Genomic DNA, 21,439 nt, shown 5'->3' with positions numbered 1-21,439 from the left:
TAAACATGATTTATAATTTCACCACCCAGAACCATTGTATTATTTTTAAGAATAGATGTTATCAGAATAGGACTATTTTGCATTTACATTTATTTAAAGATATGCAGAATGCTAAATACTATGCCAAAGTGTGATGCTTATTATAATTATTTTTGGGCAACAGCTACTCTTAGAATTCCTAGGCTCCAAAAAAATCAGTGTGTAGCAGGAACTGCTCTTTGTAAGCTCTATATCTGCAGAAGGCAAAGGCAAGAGAGATTAAAAGTACCTCATGCATTCATAGGAGTGATGAGATCTTGTTCCATGGGCTTACACAGATTGCTTTATTTCAAAATCTTAAGGATTCAGTTGTGCTTTGATCATCTTATTGTTTTCCTTAGGTTATTCTTTTTTTCTCCTTTAGACTCTAACAGCTCTGTAACAGAAGGTGAAGTTTTGAAAACAGTGTCTCCATATGCAAGGGATTTGGAGACCTTTTTATTGTCTTTAAAATTGTCATTCATAGTCCTCATTAGCATTTATTGTTGCAAGCATACAAGCAGAAAATGTGAAATTGGTATGTCATGAATAGCCCCACAGAGCTCTCCAGCCCTCAGATTCTGCCTGCAATGTGGTGTGGGCAGGGCTTTGAGGGAAAGCTGTCCAGATGGCTGCCTGCACAGAGCAGAGCTGCGGGTTTTGTCTCTAGTGCTGAGAGGAGGGAAAGCTCATTGGAGCATAGGCCATCACCCTTGCATTCTAACAAAACTGACTTGCCCGTTAGTCAGGATGGGGAGGTGGTGACATTGAAACAAAGGTTTTTTATTTAGTGTTACAGTCCTTGTGAAATGGATAAGGGATGGGTAGTTAGGGTATCTACTATTTGAGTGATTTTTGTAGTTTTAAAAAACATCAGGAAACTATAAATGGCAATTTATTTGCAGATTTACATGCAAGTGTATACTTTTTTAAGATTGTTTTTATGGGAAATGCTTGCAGATTACTAAAGAAGTGTCATACTTCAAACTTTTATTAATAATTTAATCCTTTGCCGGTGTCTATGGAGTAATCTACTTTTAATGTAGATTAGTTTGCATTTAAATAATGTAACATTTAATCAATGTAAATGTTAAATCTATTACAGCATTTCAGTATTTTTTAAATATTAGAAATTGAAAATCAAAAGTTGGTGGTATAAAAGAACTACAATATACTGTGATATTTTGAGGACATTGACACTGTCAGAAACAATTCATAATAATTTGAATATAGATTTTGTTTATTTCTAGGGTGTGCTAGTTTATCTGAAACAGAGTTCATTTTGCACAAATACACATAAATGCACTCTACATCCTTAAATGTACTAATACACGCTGTTTCATTTATGTAGAGAAAGTTATACTTCAGAGTTAAGAATGAAATATATTGCTTAAAAATTGTTGAAATAATATAACTAATATTTTATTCTGTACATATTGAAAAATATTCTGTACATATTGAAATATTCTGTACATATGGAAAAAATACAGACTCTTTGGTTTTTCAATTTAAGACATTATTTTAAAATGTGATTGGAATCTTCAAGTTACAGTTCAAAGCACATTATTAACACACTATAACTGATGAAGATACGAAAATCAAAGTGACCTGAGTCATTGAGTTTGACATGTCATAAGTGAAGGGAAGGGGTCGCCGACAACTTCTAACTCTGGACCTGCCACTTACCCTGGTAGATGAGGATTTCTCAACAGACCACTGTTGTATGGTGCTTTTGCAATATAGTTGCAAATGATCCAAACGGTGAAGCTTTTCTGCTTCTGTGATGTTTTGTATAATCTTTTATTAAGACAAGCTTCCTCAATCCAGCATGTTTTCTTTGACTTGATTTCATCTTATTGCTAGCCACTTAGGCCTTCTTGGACAGCTGTAAATAACCCTTAGACCCCATGATGTTTATATACCTTTCAAATTCTTAAAATGGCAATCATGTCTCCTGTTCTCATTTAAGCAAAGTTCTTGTGAGCTCTTCTGTGGGCTGGCGCAAAGTTGTGGAAGCACAACAGCTTGCCGATCACTTCCCCCAAAGGAAATATTTGAGGGAAACAGTGAATGTGTCTAGTTGTTTACAACAGACATTTATAGAAAGGAGTTAAAATGACAGATATCTTCTTACCTTTATGGAATACTTCAGTGAACTTTTTAACTTAATTTTTTTCTGTCCCTCTGATTTCTTTGTGATTGCCTATATCTTATGTTGTAGCCTAACAAAAACATAAACCACTTGTTTTTCTTGCAGACACAATATAATTGGATTTATCTTTGTCAGGAGACAATCTATTATGTTTCAGATGTCTATACAGTTTCAGATGTCTTTCAGTGGCAGAAACAAATTAATGTACATTTTTATTAGGTGTCTATTTAATTGACTGTCAAAGTGATGAGAAGTTAGAAAATCATCCAAAGGAGAGGTCCAGCTCCCTTAAACCCAACAGCTCACAGGTTACTTAGGTTTGCCCTGTCAGTGGGATGCCTTTAGAAAACACTAATAGCTTCCAGCTGGGTGGAAAATCAAAACCTTTGGGGTCTGACAAAACTAGCAGATTTGAATTTGAAAGCAGAGCTAATGCCTCCATTTTATTTTTTACCACTCGGCCATAAAACATTATTTTCCAATATGTCAACCTCATTTGGTGGCCAGTGGTCTGAAATTGAAAATGGAACAAGCAAGTGGAGAAATCTGGACATTAGTGAGTCCGCCCTTTCAAGCTGGTGTGCCACTTTGTGGAAGGGTCTCCCCTAAGAGCAGGGGATCTTAATGACATTTCATCAATGCTCCTTGGCTGATCGTTGAGTGCTTCTCATTCAGTTTATCAAGTCTTGCACATAAAAAGTCAAAATAAGCCTTATTCAGCTTTGTTAAAGGCAACTAGGAGTAAAATGCTCCACTTGAACCCATTTTGCCCTTGTTTTTTTCACTTTGTTAATGCAGCCCTGCTTAAATGAGTGCCTTTATTGGGTCGGTTTGAATATCTGAAACTATTAATTCTCTCGTATTGAATAGCTGGTGGCAGGCCAGAGCAGATGGGGTAGGAAAGTATTTGGTTGGGTGTATTACTTTCAATTAGGATCAATGAGGTTTCAGCTCCTTTGAATTAACTCACTTAATACCCACTGTGTGAAGTCATAGCCTGCTGAAGCAGAGAGGAAAGTTTAGAAGACCTGTGGAAAAGCTTTAACCTAAATTCTCCCTTCACCAGTGTAGAGCGCTTTCATTAATTGCAGGCAATTTCAGTAGACTGCTAGTCCCTATTAGTAAGTCAGGTTTGAACAAAGGAAGAATGTGTACAATAGAGCTCATCTGTTTTGGAAACAAGTGAAAAATACTTTGGAGTAATACAATACCATAATGCCTTTCTAGTGAATGATGTGAATTAATTGTCAACCAATTTATGTATTTTTGGGGTAGCTTGGCATTCAGTTGTTGAATAAATTTAATAATTCGGAAAGTGATTATTTAGATGACTCTGTTTAACAAATTGCCTTAAAAATGCTCTGTGTTCTTAATTAAAAGACATGCATTAACTGACGTGGCTCTCCTGAGGAAGTACTTATTTGGTCAAAAATGTATTCTTTGTGATTATTTTGAATATATTTTCATTTTTTAAAATATGTTTCTTAATGTTGATGTAGGACAGTATTTTGTAGAAAACTTGCAATATGTATTCTTTTTTTCCCCATCCACCTCCATACATGCATTCATCATGTTATTGGTTGTCTATTTTTATTATACAATTTGGATGTTAGAGATCTTGGCACCTCTACTCTTTCTTTCTCTCTCTGCCATTTTTTTTTTTATTAAAGGGAAAGTTATTTCTAAGTAATTGTATAGAACTGTGTATCCAGATTTCCATGTTCAGGGAGAACTGCCAAATGGGGTTGGTGTTTGCCTGCCTCCATGGATTCAAGAACAAGAGGAGGAAACTGGTTCCTTGAGAAAATGCTGAACCTGTCTCAGAAGCCCACACATTCAGTTAGGCCCTTTCTGCAATCAGACTTCTAGGTGAGAATCTCCAGGGATCTGGGTTTTGTTGACATAGATCAATTTAAAGTGGCAATTACTATACTCAGATAACAGCTTAAAAAGCTTTTTTACACATAGAAAAGATACATAATCACATGGCATATGGAAGTTCAATTTTCTTAGGGACTTGCAGTGAACTGATATTAAGACCTAGTTTTAAAACCGATATCATTCAGTTTTCTTAAAGTGTAATGCATTTTTGTCATATTTTCTGTTTTAGAAGTGATTCACTGTGCATATTGATGAAAGATTGGGTTTCCCACTGTGAAAATGTTTTCTTTCTAGCGTAGACAAAGTATTAAAAAAATTGAGTGGCTTTAAAAGATACTCTTTTTAAAAATGAAAATGTACAGGTATAGGATGCTAGATTCCATAAAGGCCCTTATAGCAGGACTTAATTGATTATCACACTCATGCCTGCTATAAAGCTTTCTGTCGTAAGAATGTTTGAGCTTGGTACTTAACTATACTGAAATCCATTACACAGAACCTCATTACAAGTGACAACTAACTAAGATGAACAAAAAGATTGGCCTCATAAATAGGGTGCAGTATACCATTAGTGACAGAGCAGAGTAATCATTATGAATTATAGTCTTTTTGCAAGTTTTCTCTGACAATGATGGATTTTTGAGGGGATCACTAGATGAAGCAGTGCTTCTAGGGTACAGTATTTGGGAGCTGTAGAAATTCTTATTGATTGATGCTGTTTTCCAAATGTGATTTATTTTTAGGTTGTGCAGGGTGTGTGAATGTACGTGGGTGTGCTTTGAAACAGGTTATGTGCACTCTTATGGAGAAATGTAGTAAGGGTGAGTAGGTAGAAGTCAGAGTCACTGCCTGTGTTTTCAGATGGGTTTTTATGATTTCTTTGAGGCAGCAAGTAAGGGGGAAATCTGTCTGACAAAGGCTAAAAGTATATGAAAGTATAGAATAAGCAGAGGAAGACTGTGAAGGAATAGCAAGAGTTAAAGGGGATGTGCCTGTCTGTTATATTCCTTGAACTTCCAGGCTGGTCAGAGGTTCCTCTGTGTTTATAGTGGATTGAACATACATTGGAAAGGTAAAACCTGACGCACCTGTCTCATCACGTGCTCTGTTGTTAAAACAAATACACACAGACCTAGGAAAGATTTGCGAGTGTTAAAGCGAGGAAAAGAGATTTAGATGAGAACAGTATTTTCCTTCTGCCTGGCATTTTTGTGTGTTTAGAAAAGGCATGCGAGGCAGACAGGCATATGTTTCTCCTATGAGGCAAGGATGTTATACAAAGGACTAAAGAGGGACTGCTGAGAGGAAAATAGCCAGCTTTAGATAAAGCACTATAACAAAGGCTTGTAGTTTTATATATCATCGTATCCATTAAAGCTTAATAGGGACGAGTCCATTGAACCAGGTTGGGTATGTGTTATTCATAGGAAGGATAAACATTTAAGGGTGTGCAAAAAATCAGAAATCAGGAGGACACGATTGTTCAGCTTTTGAAAAGCCTTTACAGTGAGGATTTTGTTTTCGTCTCCCATGGATCTCTATGAAAGGTAGAGGAGAGTAAGCTGAAAATGTTTGGAGCATATCAACGCAGGGACCCTAGGGGGTTAAAAGCAGTCTAGTAAAATAAAAGTGGCCTGCCTCTGCTTTTAAAGTGTCCTATTTTACACATACTACTGAGAAGCTGACAAAGGGAATGATTCTGATACTTTGCTTAGTATGATGAACTGGCACAATATCCAGTCTTACAAAAATGGTTTTATACTGTTTTGTATTTCCAGGCTAATAAACAAGCTTTGAGGTTTGTGTTTATGTTTGCTTTTTAATATAGCTCCCAATTATGAGAAGATGAAGGGAAACCTTTCATTGTGAGCAGTGGTAGGGGGCCAGGTCTACTTTCCATTCTTTTGGCAAAATAAGGGTTAACTTGTAACTGGATGAGGGGGATGGTGAATGAATTATTCAGCATTTAGCTTATCATTCTGGTTTTTACTTTCTGTTCTTTGGTGCTCTGGAACTTGCTGAGAGAGGTAGAGTGGGTAAGGGGAGGCCACGGTTGCGATACTTTGCACACACATCCCTGTCATTGTTCTGCCTGAAGAGACAGGGCTGGGTTCATGGCCACATGTGCTGCTGTCATCATCCACATTTCTGCTCCAAGTGCAATCCGGAGTGTCAGCTCTCCATCTGTCTCTGCCTGGCAGGCGCAGGCGCCCAGCACCCTGCCTCAGGCTATGCCTCCCCAGCCCCTTCTGATGGCCCTCCTCTCTCTGCCGGTGCTCATTCCTGAACAGGAGGCATGAGCTCTGACTGTGCTTGCTTTTAGGAGACAGCCACTTTCTGTGTGGACGCATTCAAGGATGCCTGGTGAGTTACCCCTGCTCCACTTTTTCTCTCTGATTTTGACATGAAGAAAGCTTACTTTTTGTTAGTCATGGAGAATACCTTCTGCCCCATGGCATGCTGTGCTTTCTGTGAGCAGGCCGAGGCTGGGGGTGACAGAGGTGATATGTGGAAGGTGGTGTAGAGAGCCATCGAGATCTAGATGCTGGGGTACAGGGTGTGGAGCCTTTCCTTTTAAAATTTGGGAGGTGTGTTTTAAAAGCCGAGGGGAAACTAGCCACATATGTTTGCCAGAGCAATTTACTTGGGGGATTTAGCTCAAGTAAGAAGTATTGTTTCCGTTCTGGATTTTGTGACTGTCATCTGTACCTTATATCCTGGAAATTTCATCCGTGGAGAGAGTTTTCAGATTATGGCAGAACCCTGGGATAAAGTCTCTTTAAAAAGCTGTTTATGTCAGAGAAAGTGAAGAAAGCTTTGGAACTACAAATTATACCAGTCTTGCCCTAAATCACAGTCCTTAGATGTCATCAGGCAAATAATTAAAATCGGTTAACTAAAAATACAAAGTCTGCTGAATTAGTGAAGCTGTTGTGGTTCTGGAAATTTAGTGTATATCAATTTCCTCTGAAAAATATTATATTTGGAGCCCAGAGTGTTCCTGTGATCGTTGCCAGTGAAGGCTGTGCTTATGGAGAAAGAAGCCAGGGAGAAGCCTGATGGGGAAAGGGTTGTTTCTGCTAGTCTCAGGCACTGTCTGGGTTACCCTGTGCCTACTTTGAGCAGTCTCTGTCCTGATAGAAAAGACAGGGCAGATAGGGGCCTTCCAGCTGAATCGTGCAGACTATTTGGATAGGGAAGAGGCTGTGCTTGGCCACAGAGTTTGTACACCTCACAAACTCTGTGGTGTTTTAAAACATTATCTGCCAGTTTTCTGCAATGATAATAGGGAAAAGAGATTAGTTAGGACCCTTGCTACCCCTAACTAATTACATGATTATAAATTAATCTTCAAAGCATCCTTGTTTAAAATGCATTAAACTATATTAGGTGTTCAAATCATTGATAAGTTTGTTTTACTGTTAAGTCGTTAATATCTGACTGGTTCTAAAGCAGTAGCCTGAAGTGTGGGCAATGTTTCTCTCTCTCTCTCTCTCTCTCTCTCTCTCTTTCTCTTTCTCATCAACTGTGTTAGAAAATCTTGTACTTGGATGCAGAGAATATATTAACAGCTGTGACTATGAGCATGTGCCAGAATGGAGATACTTGAACAGATCTGACACATGGCTATTTTTGACACTCATCTGCATTTTTAAAACTCTACTATTGGATGGTCTACCTCTTAATATGTTTTTTAGCATATTTTAGTCCATAAATATGTACTTATACTAATGGACAATTTTAACCATCTGGGGCAGATTTTATATTTTTAAATAAAATATTATGTGTAGAAGATTAAAAGGATATGTTTCAGGTAATCTGATATTGTCACTGTTATTTTTTTTTGTTTGACTATATATTTATATATCAACATTTCTTCTCCTTTTTTCTTCTTTTCCTTCTTCTCTTCCCCCCTTTCTCTTCCCACCCCTTCCTTTTTGGTCGTCAGGTGTCAGAACTGGTTCCTAGTTGTATCAACCTTGAATTAACAATTCCCAGATCTGGGACCTTTTTCATAAAAATGGGCATCCCTGGAAACAGATATATGCACAAGCTGAATTTATTCAAAGACATACCAATCTGTGGGGGTGGGTAGGTACAAAAGACTTTAGGGGTTTCTAGAACTATTTCAGTTACAAAAATAACCCCACCCTTTAGCTGTTGATAGCTGTTAATACTGTTACAAAAATGAACTTGAAAAGCCAAAGGAGTTGCTTCCAAGAAATATATTAAACAATTTTTATGATTTAACTCAGTATAAGGAAATATCATTTCACTACCTGTTACTTTGTAACAACTAGATACTTGTGCTTAAGAAAAGGAAAATGTTTTCTTATGAGAAGGCTGGGAGATCTTGGGTATTATATTGTTTTAGGAGGAGATGACTCCAAGCTTTCCGAAACATTTACATTTTTATAAATCTTGGATGTTTCTGAAACATCCAAGCTTTCTGAAACATTTATGTTTTTATCAATCTTTGTATATTATCAAAGAACATATGTTGACCTACAAAATGCTTTCCGGACTGTTTCCTTAAAAGGACAATAAGTGAACACAATCCGTGTAGCCCAGAAATAGTGCTATTATTTCAGAAGATGTCTAGTATTAGGTCAGACCACCCTTTCTCAATGGTTCTGCTCTCCAGATGTGCATGGAACTTTTTTTTAAGTTCAAGTTTCAAAAAAAAAGGTTTGTTTTCGAAATCTGGTTTTACTTAAGACATCTCCATCCTGGAGTGCATTTCATAAATTGCCCACATATTTTTCTTAGCAGAGAACTTAACTGGCTGTAATTTTTAACACATGGCCACATCATGTGATATTTTCAAAACACTTACACATAGCTTTAAGAAGGTCCCTGCAGAAATGATCCATCCTCTCACAGCCAGCCTGTTTTTTAACAGCATATCTGCATTTTCCATTTAGTAGAGCTATATATTATTAGCTTACATTTTTGGGTAGTAAAACAGTGCATTGCTGATTGTAAAACATGGACTTTATTATCTGCTGAAAATTGATTTGGCATTTATAGCCACTGTGTACTGGACTGTTTTTCTGTTTTTAACATCAGTGCTTGCAAGCGATGATTTGTGTAAAAAACAGCAATGAAATTGCCATGGACTGACAACTGTTAGTGTCCCTAGTAACTGAATATTTGGATAATGCACCTGGTTATTTTTTTAAAAATATATTCATCTAAATGCTCTTATACAAGAACAAAAAACACAATAGTGCATTCACTGTCACTCTGTTTTACCTTGCTAGTTGGTTTGCTAACTAGCTGTGTTAGGCTAACTCTTTGTTGTATCAAACAAACGTCCTGCCAGCTATTAAAAGAAAACTATATCAGCTGTAAATATCCAATTATAAATATAGATTGTGTAAACATAACGTCTTTGTAGCAGACATTTAGAATTTCTAACTTCTCTTCAAACCCTGGCACCCTTTCCCTTTTTCTTTTTAAATTATTTTCTGTTAATGCTTCTGAGTACTTGACTTTTTAGTTCTATATTTTAAGTAATACTTGGAAACTTTCACAAGGCATCTTCCTGTGTAGTTAATGATTTATTGAAAAAGGTAAGTGTCTAATCTTTTTTTTTTGGGGGGGGCGGAGGGTGATAATTTGTGAAATTTTCATAAGACAACTAGTTTATTTTTATTTCTTAAGAGTAAACATTCATTTAATGGGCATTATATAGTGTAGAAATGTTTATAAATCATCTCATCACCACTGATATTTGACGTTTGCAAAGATGCTGTAATTATAATATTCTGAACAGCCTTCTGAATCATTAGAGGAGCAAATACGTTTTAGAGCTGGAAGGTTGATCTTGCAAGCACCTTCAGTTTACAGATGTTGCAACCAAAGCTCCTAGAGTTTTAGTGACTTGCTCAGATGGTTTATTAAAGTGAGAAGTTTCTCCCCGTTCACCCTCTTTACCACACCACTTCTAAATCTCATATACACATTAAGTAACATTACTGTATTTAGTCAGTCTTACTTTGTTGTCGTTTATATTTCATCCTGGATTGCTTTTACCATATGCTTTCTCTACTCCTCCTTCAGGACTGCAGAGCTATGTAGGAGAAAATTCTGTAATAGTAATCACTTAGCCTGTGGTAATGGTGTGCTATCAAATTTATCTTATAGTTGTTTGGAAATTAGAGAGCTTCAATGTGGTTAATTACCAGAGTTTAAGCAGATAGAATAATGTAAGGTTATGACAACTGAAAGGTTATGTAATAGGGAAATTCAGGTACCAAAGTAGACATTTGTAGGTTGCTGAAAATGTTCCAAGGACCAGATAACTATGATTCAGTCAGTCCCTCCAGGCCCTCCAGGAGTTTTGAGTTCTATTGCTTCAGGCAGAGAAGTAAAGAGTAATTATACAGAGTAATAGGAGCCTGAGCCTGGAGACAGGTAAAGGAACCCAGGGGTGAGGTAGTACCTAACTGGATCACGAGTCTAGGACATAGGGGGAAGGTGGACAATGGGCCAATCTAATGCATATTAGAAAGCCTTGCCTGTCTCCTACTTGCTCCAGATTGCATCTCCGATAATATAACTTAACATTTTTTAGTTTGTTGTTCTTATACCGAGGACAAGACATTCATTTTGTTAAATTTTAATTTATATGGCAGTGGGTATAGTATTTCTTGAAAGCAATTTCTTTATGTGCAGTGCGGTTCTTTGGTAGCTAACCATATCTAGTGAAATAAGTCATTAATAGAAATGACAAATACCGTGAGAACAATAGGATTTCACACCTGACCAAGAAGCAGGTTTATCTGGGTGGCTTTCTACAAACAGATGTTTGCATTAATTAATATTAATGTAAATGTACTTTCTGAGAATGTCTAGCTTAATTATGTTTTTCAAACCATAGAATTCTAATCAAAGGAATCAGGAGATCCTCTTAATCTCAAAGGGAGTATATGATTGTAATCTCTAACAGAACAAATCTCTGATAGGCTAGTAAGAACAGCTTTTTGCTGAAAGCCTATATGTGCCAGACCCCAGGCTAGGCACCTTTTATACTTTCTAATTCTCAGTACAGCTCTGCAAATGGTTTCTGTGACCACATGATCTATTTGAAACCTAAAGATCAGATAAATTAAGCATTTTGTCCAAAGACACATAGATACAGTTAAATGGCAGAGATGAGATTCTCTGGTCTGTCTGCTGATTTTGGATTTCTTTTTTTGTTTTGTTTCTTTCCTTTTTGAGGAGAGGTGAGTATATTGTGGCTTGATGAGAACATATTTTGCAATGGAAGCTAGATGGAAATATTTAAAGGGGAATGTTTGAATTTGAAGTACAGTAGCATAGCAGGTAGAGTTCTCTTTGCTGAAAAATAAAAATATAAATCTTGATGATTAGCCTTAATCATAAGGAATGATCTTGGATAAAACAGTTTAGGATGGTGGATATTTCTCTGTGTATTCCTACTCCTCTAGAAAGAGTGCAATGGAAGTAGTAGGCATCAGGGGATAATGTGATTATTTTGAAAAATCTAATAGAAATTGTAAATTTACTCCCTGACAAAGCTGTATAAGTTAACGAAAACATCACTTTTCTAGGCTTTTGGAATGTGGTAATCCTGGCTATCTTTTGTTGGTCAGAAGCTCAGATGGATGATTTTCTATGTTTTGGATTAGTAGAAAATTGGAAAGCAGATGATATATTCAACACATTGGCAGGCAAAATTGTTAAACATTGTGTGGTTAAAAAAATATCAGATCTCTTGGTAGAGAGACTGCTGGGTATTCATGGTTCGGCCCCAGGAGGTTCTAGGCATGCAGACATAGTATTTCCAAAGATGACTATGCTGTAGGAAAGCAGGTATCTTTTTTGCCATACTCTCCCCTTCCCAAAAAAAAAAAAAAAAAAAATTGAGTTTTTAAATTGTGGGATGCTTTTTTTAAAAGATTTCACTTCTGTTTTTCACATTTGCCTTTTATAGGCTAAGTGATAAGTGCAGTCTTAATTCTGTGTGGTTTGTTAAGTACATACAATGTACTTAATGCTCATGCAAGACAATAATTTTGAAAGTGCCGATGAGAACATGATACTGTAAAGAGTTTGGCTTTAAGAGCTATGTAATTAGATAGGCAAAAATGTGCTTTAGGAAGAAGGGATATTAGAGGGTGTCTTTATCATGTGTTTATGACTTTAACAAGAGCCTGAAAAAGTTCTACAAAATAATGAGAGCATTCTTAATAATCTGGGATGATTTTACTGGGGTGCTAAGTTATTTGGAACTTTCAGAAAGACTGTTGCTCTCCTTCTGATCATATCACTACTTTACATTTGAACTTTGCATGATTTCACTTCACCGCCTTCCACAGGACTTGTTTGCTTTAATGCTTCTTGGGTTACTGAGAAGAAAACACATACTACAATTTGAGGGTCCTGTGGTAACAATTTATATATTCTTGCATTTGAGATGATTAACATGAGTCCTGACAAGGAAATAACTGGAATGAAGAAAGGCCTTGATTCTGACACTTTCCTTCTGAGATCAGCATTGCTTCTTCCTCTTTATTATGGTTATATCTTAACTTATAAACTAGACATTTATAGGAACACTTCATTTGAAAGGACTGTTAACATTTATTTTTTTCTTCCTTTTTGCTCTAGCATTAGCTGTATTTGTACAGCCTAGAGACAGGAAAATATTAAAGGAATCAAAATGAAGATTTTTGTCCTTAGAAGGCACTTAATTTTTTCATAGACTATATTCCTAATCATTGGTTTATAAAATACAGAGTGATAGAAATTAGAGGCAAAACCCACCTTCTTAGTTACCGCATTCTCTTATGTAGCAGTGTTTGCTTGCTGAACATGAAATAGCAAAAAAAAAAAAAAAAAAAAAAAAAAAAAAATCGGTAAAAGGAGATGTGATTAGGCTTTCAAAACTTTCTATTTTTTTTTACATTTGGTAATCTTTCTGAAGAACTTTGTTGAAAGCAAGAGTTACTTGTTATTTAACTATTTGCTACATAGAGGAATGTCTTTGTTTTTCATCTTTACATTTTACTCGTATGTTCTGGGGGTAAAGCATTTGGTAACATATCAGTGTGATGTTGATACACCTTTTACCAAAACCTCTAGGAAAATTAAACCATTTTGTCGTGTTTTCCAGAGAGCAGAAGATTATCTCTTCAAGCCACAACATTACTTCTGCTTATTGGTTTAAAATTTTTGTACTTACTGATCAATCATTTTGAATGGCCTGGTCTTCATACTTAGCTATATAATTGATCAGTTTGTCCTGAATATGTTTTATCTTTTGCTTTTTGACTTGAACTTATATTGTAACACTTAATGTATTGTGTTTTATGAGGCCATCTATCAAAAAGCACAGGGCATTGAGAATGTCAATTCTTTGGTATGAATCAAGGTTCTTCCTCTTAGTGGTCTGACCAGGAACAAGTCATTTTACTGTCTGCCTGAGCTTCACTTTCTTTGTCTTGGAGACAGTTATTCTGCCTAACTGACTTTTACTTCACCGGTGGTAGTAATGATTGTAAACCTGCTCACTGTGTGTCCCTAAAAACAGTTTTATGCAAGTGGTAATTATTAAAGGCAGACAGTGATGCTCTCTGGACTTAAAAATAGGGGACAGTATTTAAACCACACAAAAGTGCTCTAGACTGTTGTGCTTGGTGAGTTTTGTGTACATTTGATGGGATTTTCTCAGTTTTGTCTACACTTGATAGGATTTTTTATCTTTTTGTCCCCTGCCCACCCCTTTTCTATTAATGTGCCCACCCTTTGCTAACCTGGAAACCAGGTAACCAAACTTAGAATGGTAAATAAAATAACAAAGTGCATGCTTAAGTGAAAGGCTGAAAGCCCATTGCATTTTCCCCCCAGATATTAATTAATAAGTGGCACTTTTAATTTGTGACATCAGTTTAGGTGACTCAGGCTTTTCTCCTTACTGCTTTTCATGTCTCTTGGTAGGGGATGTTGCTAGAGGGCTAAATTCTGTCTAACCTTTTAAAGATCCCAAGATACAGACTCTTCTTTCTTTAAAATAGACATTTTAAGCATCATCAACTCTTCTTGATAAGCTGCCATTTACATTAAGATCTTGATTTTCTAGTTCTGATAATTTTATTCTAGGCTACCTAGGAGCTTGGCATATACTAGGCAATGAGGAAATGTTTGTTCAATGAATAAGTGAGTGGATGTGAGGTGGACTGGGATTCACAGAGATGTTAAAGGAAATAAATAATGCACAAAATGTATTAATTATGAGAGAAAAGTTAAGAATTGAATCTTGTAAAATTTTTGGTAAGTAGTATTTAAGAATCAAGCATTTTCTCTCAGAGTTAAGGAAAAATAACACATTTATTTTTTAGTCATACAGCTTTATTGGTGGCTAGCTGTATATTAGTTAAAATTGCATGTATTATAAACCTTATAATTTATCATGATCATATTTATTAAAAGTGATCAGATTAAAACAACATAAAACACTAAAAAACAACAACAACCGTCTGGCATAATTACTGAAATCGGAAACAAAGTCAAGGACTTTTGACAGTTGTATGCAATATTTGGGGAAATTAGCTCTTCCTTTTCCTGACCACTTGCATGTAGTTTAGGACTCACTTGCATATAGTTGGGTGTGAGGTTTCAGTCTTCCAGCAGACATACTGACTAAAATTCTAGCAAGAGGCAAACATTAATGAAATATATTTGTCTTTTCAGTTACATAGTAAATTCAGCCAACAGTTTCTTCTACCAGTAATCTTAGATTTGATAGGGTGATAAAATTTATTCTAAAGACTCCAGAGAGATTACTAGGTTAATTTATTTAGTGTATATCTTTTCTTGAAAAACATATTGTTATATGTATGCAACTTTCTTTAAATATTTTGCCCTCTTGTATTTGTTTTAACATTTACATTGAGATGGGCATTACTCCTTTGAAATGGAGAGGGCAGGACTTTTGAGTTTCAGAGAATATCATTACATAGTATACCTTGAAAGAATAATCTTGCTAATTTAACAATATTTTGGAAGTATTTTTCTTAATTTGTGCCTTTTATAAATTCATAGATGGGTCAGCTTTCAACTGAGAGTGGTTCTGTTTTTACAAGGGTATTGCTGATATTCTGCACAGATTACATAGACTTTCCAAGGGTCAGTGAAACACTCTGGAAACATGGTACAGAATGATGTCAGTGAGCAATTCCAAAGTGGGGTCCATGGACTTACCAGCAGCAATAACATCACCTGGGAACTTATTGGAAATATAAATTCTCTGCCCTACCTCAAACCTACTGAATCAGAAACTCTGGGGGTAGGCCCAGCAATCTGTGTTTGAATGAACTCTTGGGATTCTGAAGCATATCCAAGTTTAAGAATCACTGTTGTAAATTATAATTTTTTGTCTCCTGTATATTCTAGAGAAAATACTCCTTTTTTTTTATCATAAATAAACCAGTGGATATCCAAAATGAATGGAAATCAAGGCAATTTATTTGTTTTAAATGATGTACTTGAAAAAGTAATGCTCAAGAAATTACAAATAGTCTTTGTTCAAAGCCTTGGTTTCTAGTGGCATATTAAGATACCCACACATTACACCTAAGTTGACTGAGATAGTTAAGAGAGGGTGCATTTCAACCTGAATCCTCGGATGTTAGTTTGTTCTGATAGTAGTTACTTTTAAACAAGTGAGTCTATTTCAGTGCATTCAGATACCATTTATTTATGACCTTGCCTCATTTTGAGACTACCTTCTGATTATTCATAACTTTGTGAATTTAGCTAATCATATTTAGAGAATATTTGGGTAGAACTCAATTTCACAATAATACAGGTAGTCTTGAAAGTTAGATATATAAAAGTATTTTATTTTTGTCTGTGTTGAACGTAAGGATTCAGCGTAATTAAAAAATGTTTTATTAATAGTGCCGGGAGAAGATTTATTTCTTATGTCTCCTGTATCTTCTGTTGTTTTTTTGTGTGCTTGGTATGCCTGTAGTAAGCACAGTCTGACACGCTTTGTGGCCTTTGCTTCCTGTGATAAAATAGATTGAAATGATTCCTGGCACCATCTGGTGAAGAGGAGCAGCCCTGGAGCCCTGGAGGACTGTGCTTTGAGAGAAAGTAACTGAATGCTAAGAAATGTGGAAGTCTAGAGACACAGGCAAAGGATTTTTTTTTTAAAGAACATGAACATTAATACATCTTCTTGAGGTTTGATGGGACATGTACTGCCTACTACCCCATCTGGTGCTTATGATTGCATGGCATATTAGCATGCTGCAAGTTCATAATGTATTCAGAGGGAAGAAACATCCCTTGCATACCAATTGAGGCATCCTCTCTTTCAGAACTGCTTTTGAATTTCAGTGATATTTATATCTTTCAAGCCTTGACTGAACTTAGCATATCTGGTCTGCGGAATAATACAAGTGAGAGAATATGTGTATGTTTGTGTTTTCTCTCCTGTTCCCCTATTTATTTCCCTCCCTTCTTTTTTTCTTGATGAAATTATAAGTAGATTTTTAATATTACTTTGGTATATGGTTTTTAAAAATTTTGTGCTTGAAACTACATAATACTTTGTTATTACAGTTATGGCCTTAAAACATTTTGTCTTGGGGAATTATTTGTGTATTTGTCCCCTTACAGATGGAACGCTTTTTGAGGGTGAGACCTATATCTAATTATCTATGTATGTCCATGGCATCTAGAGTTCAGTCATCCATTTGACAAATATTTATCTATTAAGCTCATACCGTGGGTGTGACTCTGTTGTAGGTGTTGAGGAATCAGTGATAAGCAAGACTGGTGAGTCCCTCCTCTCAGGGCATTTACATTTTAGATGGAAGAAGACAATAAATGAAGAAACAGATATATCTGCAAGATAATTTCAGGTAGGGATAAATACAGTTAAAAAACAGGACAGAGGGTGGGTGGGGTGTTAATTTACATTGATTGTTAAGGAAGGCACTTTTAAGGAGGTAAGATTTTTGCTGAGACCTGAGTGATCTGAAGATTTAGTGGCAGAGGAATAGCAAATTCGAGAGCCCTGAGATAAGAACGTGGTTAGCATTTTCAAAGGTATTTTGAGTCAAGTTCAAGGGCCAGCCCATTGCTAGGAGTTGGGAATTCATTCTAAGTGTGTCTAGAAGCTATCATAAGTGACATGATCATTTAAAAGGATAACTTGAGCCTGTTTGTGTCATGCTCTATTGAAGGAATAAGATGAGCCTTTAAATCCATTGAGACACTCTGTTGAATTGGAATTAGTACGGATTTTTAGACTCAGAAAAATGTCTCTTACATTCTAGCCTTGCTATTTGTTTGCTGTTTGACTTTGAGCAATTATTTAACCTTTTTAGTTTATGTCTTCTCATCTGTTGAAAGGGAAAATTAGTACCTAAATCCATGGTATTATTGTGAGAATTAAATGAGATAATTCATTTAAAAGACCCAGCACAGTGCCCAGTTCCTAATAAATGCCTGATCTACCATCGATATGCTGATCATAGTAAAACATTATGGACGGTTTCGAGTAATGTTTAAACAGTTGGCAGCTTCTTGTTAGGAATCCTTTTCTGGTATTGTTATCTTAATAAAATGCTGTTAAAATATAACCATGGTAGTAGTGCTCAGCATCTGTAGTCTCTTTCTCTTGATCTAGAATTACCTAAGGAAGAAAACTCAAGGAATTCTATGCAAAATCCATGCCCAGTGAAACAACCTGGGATTATTATTTTTTAAAATTTCTTCTTAGACAAAATGTATCTCAGTGAATTTGATAATTTTTTACAAGTAAAATTCTATCATTCACTTAAGATAATATAGTAAGTACATAAACCAAGAATCAGTTGTTTATTATCATTATCATGTACTGTATATCATTTTGTGTGCTATACTTTTATATGACTGGCCGTACAGTAGGTTTGTTTATACCAGCATCACCATAAGCGTGTGAGTAATGTGCTATGCCATGACTTTACGATGCCACTAGGCAACAGGAATTCTTCAGCTCTGTTATAGACTTATGGGATCACTTTTGTAAATGTGGTCTGTCAGTGATCAAAATATTGCCGTTATATAGTACCTGATTGTATATACGTGCATTTGTTTTGGAGGGGAGGAGAAGTTTTAACATGAGAAAGCCAATTGCCTTTTGAATTGGACTGAAAATTGTGGTTATATGAAGGATATTATGAAAAAAGTTTTAATTCATAAAATAGTAACTGTATTTATTAATCAGTTGCCTGGTTAGGTATAAGGCTTTTGAAAGAATTTTTTAATGCACTCAAATGGAGAAAATAAGGAGCACCTTAGTTTTTGCATGAATGATGCACTCACTAATTGCAAGAAACAATCCTTTAAATGTTTTCACTTAGTCTGTAAGGCAATGTTTAGCTTGCCTGACTTGTGGAATTGGTGCAGGAGTAGATGTTGCTGGTGGTTGGCTATTTAAATATTTACGCTGGTGGTTGGATATTTAAATATTTACTATTGTCTTGGACATAACTTTATTGAACATATGAGTTAGTTGAGTTATACTTTAAACTAGTTTCCTACTTTTACAATTATATATTTGTTTTTGGCTAGAAGTTCTTCCCTCAATCGGTAGATTATTTTTAAAAGTTTTCCTCAAACATTCAGAAAAACAAACTATGCTTATGGAATGTGAAGGAGGAGTTAATGTGGGTAATTCAGGAAAGTTTTGTCATCACTTAACGAGATTCTTGAAATGTTTCTTGATGTCCTAAAGAACTTTACAGAGCTGTTACCATTGCATGTTGTGTGACAGGAGTTACATTTATTGCTGCTGTATTCTGGTTGGAATGTAAGAGAGAGAGGAGGAAAGTGGAAGAGCTACGGACATTTGGGAGATGGGAATCATAGTTCAGAATAAGGCTGTGACTGTTGGCTCCTAAGATTGATCTTTTTCCTTAGTTAAGCATCAGTTGGATTCTTAACAATGGCATCTTTCAGAAGTGATGGGTTTGTAAGGCTTCAGGAATGTTCAGAGGGGATAGTTACCTCATTGAGAAATAGCCTTACTGAAACTTTGTAGGCCATCCCAAATATTATCTGTTCAGCACCTCATGTGCATTCTTATTGAAGGAATAAGAATGCCATAAATACAGCTACTTATGTTATATTTGTTTTCCTTTAAAAAGAGAGGAGAAAGAAAAACCAGGCTGGTCAGGTGAGATAGGTACACTTAATTGTGTTGGGTCTAGCAGGATGGGGGCCTCAAGTGTGCAATCTGTTTGGTACAGTGCTACATCTGGCCTAGGTGCCATGCCTGCTTATTTTAATTTGTGTGGTTTACATGATATAATATTGCAAATTACCCTACTATATTTCTCCTCTCTTGTTGACTAAACACAATGACTACATCTTGGATAATATCCAGTTTGTGATTATTTTCATTTTCAGTTACTTTGCAAATGTGGCCATTCTGTTTGACCAATTTCTCCCACATGATTTTTGCTTTCCAATATTGGACCTCTGCACCTCTTCAAACTTTGTTTGCTTAGAACATATTTAAAGATATACTACATACAGTCTCCTTGTGTAAAATGAACATCTCACCTTCAAAAGACCAGGCTGGGTGTCAAATGTGTGGTTTGCTCTGTCTCTGTCTGTCTGTCTATCTGTCTCTTTCCTTATCCCTTCTCTCCTTACTCTCGCCTTTCTTCCACAGCACAATTTACAACAGAGGTTATGTTATTTCTAGGGATTGAAATTCATAGCAAGCTTTAGTAATACTAAAGTCACATAGCATACCACAGGGTCTTAAAAATGATCTGTCTTACTTTTCCCCCAATTAAAGACTGAAGGGAGAACATCATTTCCTGACTCCTCATAAATTTTGACAAAACCAGAAACCCTTAAAGGTCTGAAAATCTATATTGAATGTTCATGTAAGCAATCAATATTCATTGTAAATGTTTACATTTAAAGTTAATTATTTATTGAAAATATATGAGTTGAATTGTTTCATTTGGAGAACTAAAACATTTGGCAACATTTTTGTTACTTAGCACATATTCAGAGTACTCAGATTATACTCTTTATCTGGTCCTTCTTGATAATTTACCCAGTAGTCTTACTTAAAAGAATTATTTGGGAAATTTACTTAAAGGACTAAGCTACTCAGAGCTCAGATTCTGACTTGTTTCCTTTCCATTGTAAACTTCTGCATTTAAGCAGGTGTGTGGCAGATAAGAGAAAGTGGATGAATAGATTAAGTGGGTGTGACATCCTTTGTCTCATATAACCTATGAGACAATTTTGGCACAAATTGAGGTCAAGGACTCTTGTCTCTTATTCCTTTTAAATCCATAGTGTCTATTAACACAGTTTTGCACATAATATAGGTAATGAATGTCTCAGAAAAGTACCCTGTAACTCAGTTATGACAGCTGTATGATTCATGCATTCATTTAATCAGTCATGCAACAAGTTTTGATTGAGCTCTTAGTGTATGCACACCTTTTTTTAGCCACTGGGAATGAGTCGATGAATAAAACAGGTACAATTCCTTGTCCTCATAAAACTTACATTCTAGTGTATGTGGCGGGTGAGGGAAATGAAAGCAGACAATAATCATAAAATATGACTGAATTTTGTGGTATATTAGAAGATGATAATTATGAAAAGAAAAGGTCAGGATAAGGATGGTCTTTAGGGCTGCTGGGACAAGGGGTCAGGTTGCAGTTTTAATTTGGGTGGTTGAGATGGGCCTCTTTGAGAAGGAATTTGAGCAGAGTTTTGAGGGAGCTGAGTGAAAGAGCCTTGTGACTATGTTGGGGAGAGAAAAGAAAGGTGGGATTGTGGCCTGGATCATTTCAGGGACAGGAAGGAGGCCAGTATGACTCGGATAGACCTGGGTGAGGATGGAAGTGCAGTGGGAGATAAGACTCAGAGGTGGCAGTGAGAGTGAGGTGTTGATTCTGGAGGGCTTCTTAGGCCATTCCAAGGACCTTCCTATCTAAGAGATTTAACACTCATTCCAGATAACCTCTGCTCAGACCCTTAAGTGTATGTATTCCTATTCTTCCCTGCATGATGCCATAATGTCAGGTATTTAAACAGTATCTTAATCTGAAGTGTACCTCGTGGATATTCCTATTACTTATTATTCCATGCATCATGCAGATACTTATTTTACTGTCATTTGTATTCAATCCAATTTGTTTGTTTTCTTTTTTTTTTAAGTTTAATAGTCTTAGCTCTTCCCCCACTTTCTTCCGCCTCCCCCGTGCCCCCTCAGTTCAAGTTGTTGTTTCTCAGTCTAGTTGTGTAGGACACCACGCCCTGGCCCATGCTGGTATTATGAGCCTTGTGCTCCCCCTAGCTGAGGCAGTCGGTCACCAGTTGTCAGGT

At 36.1% G+C, this 21,439-nt stretch overlaps 1 protein-coding gene across 7 annotated transcripts in view; it reads left to right on the top strand.

Annotated features, from left to right (window-relative positions):
- The window catches only part of RUNX1T1 (RUNX1 partner transcriptional co-repressor 1), a 168,022-nt gene that overhangs the window by 32,542 nt on the left and 114,041 nt on the right, over window positions 1-21,439 (top strand). The window contains exon 1 of one of the 7 annotated variants that reach the window (XM_033126508.1): window positions 5,999-6,415. The exons of the other annotated variants lie outside the window; for them this stretch is intronic. Within the exon in view, the coding sequence (XP_032982399.1) occupies window positions 6,409-6,415 (7 nt within the window). The 5' untranslated portion in view covers window positions 5,999-6,408. Of the gene's footprint in view, window positions 1-5,998; window positions 6,416-21,439 lie in introns of those variants that run through there. 7 annotated transcript variants of the gene reach the window in all.

The sequence above is a fragment of the Rhinolophus ferrumequinum genome, chromosome 14 (assembly GCF_004115265.2).
Source record: "Rhinolophus ferrumequinum isolate MPI-CBG mRhiFer1 chromosome 14, mRhiFer1_v1.p, whole genome shotgun sequence".
Lineage (NCBI taxonomy): Eukaryota > Metazoa > Chordata > Mammalia > Chiroptera > Rhinolophidae > Rhinolophus > Rhinolophus ferrumequinum.
Note: the sequence above shows the minus strand (reverse complement) of the source record. Positions and strands in the feature narration are given on the sequence as shown.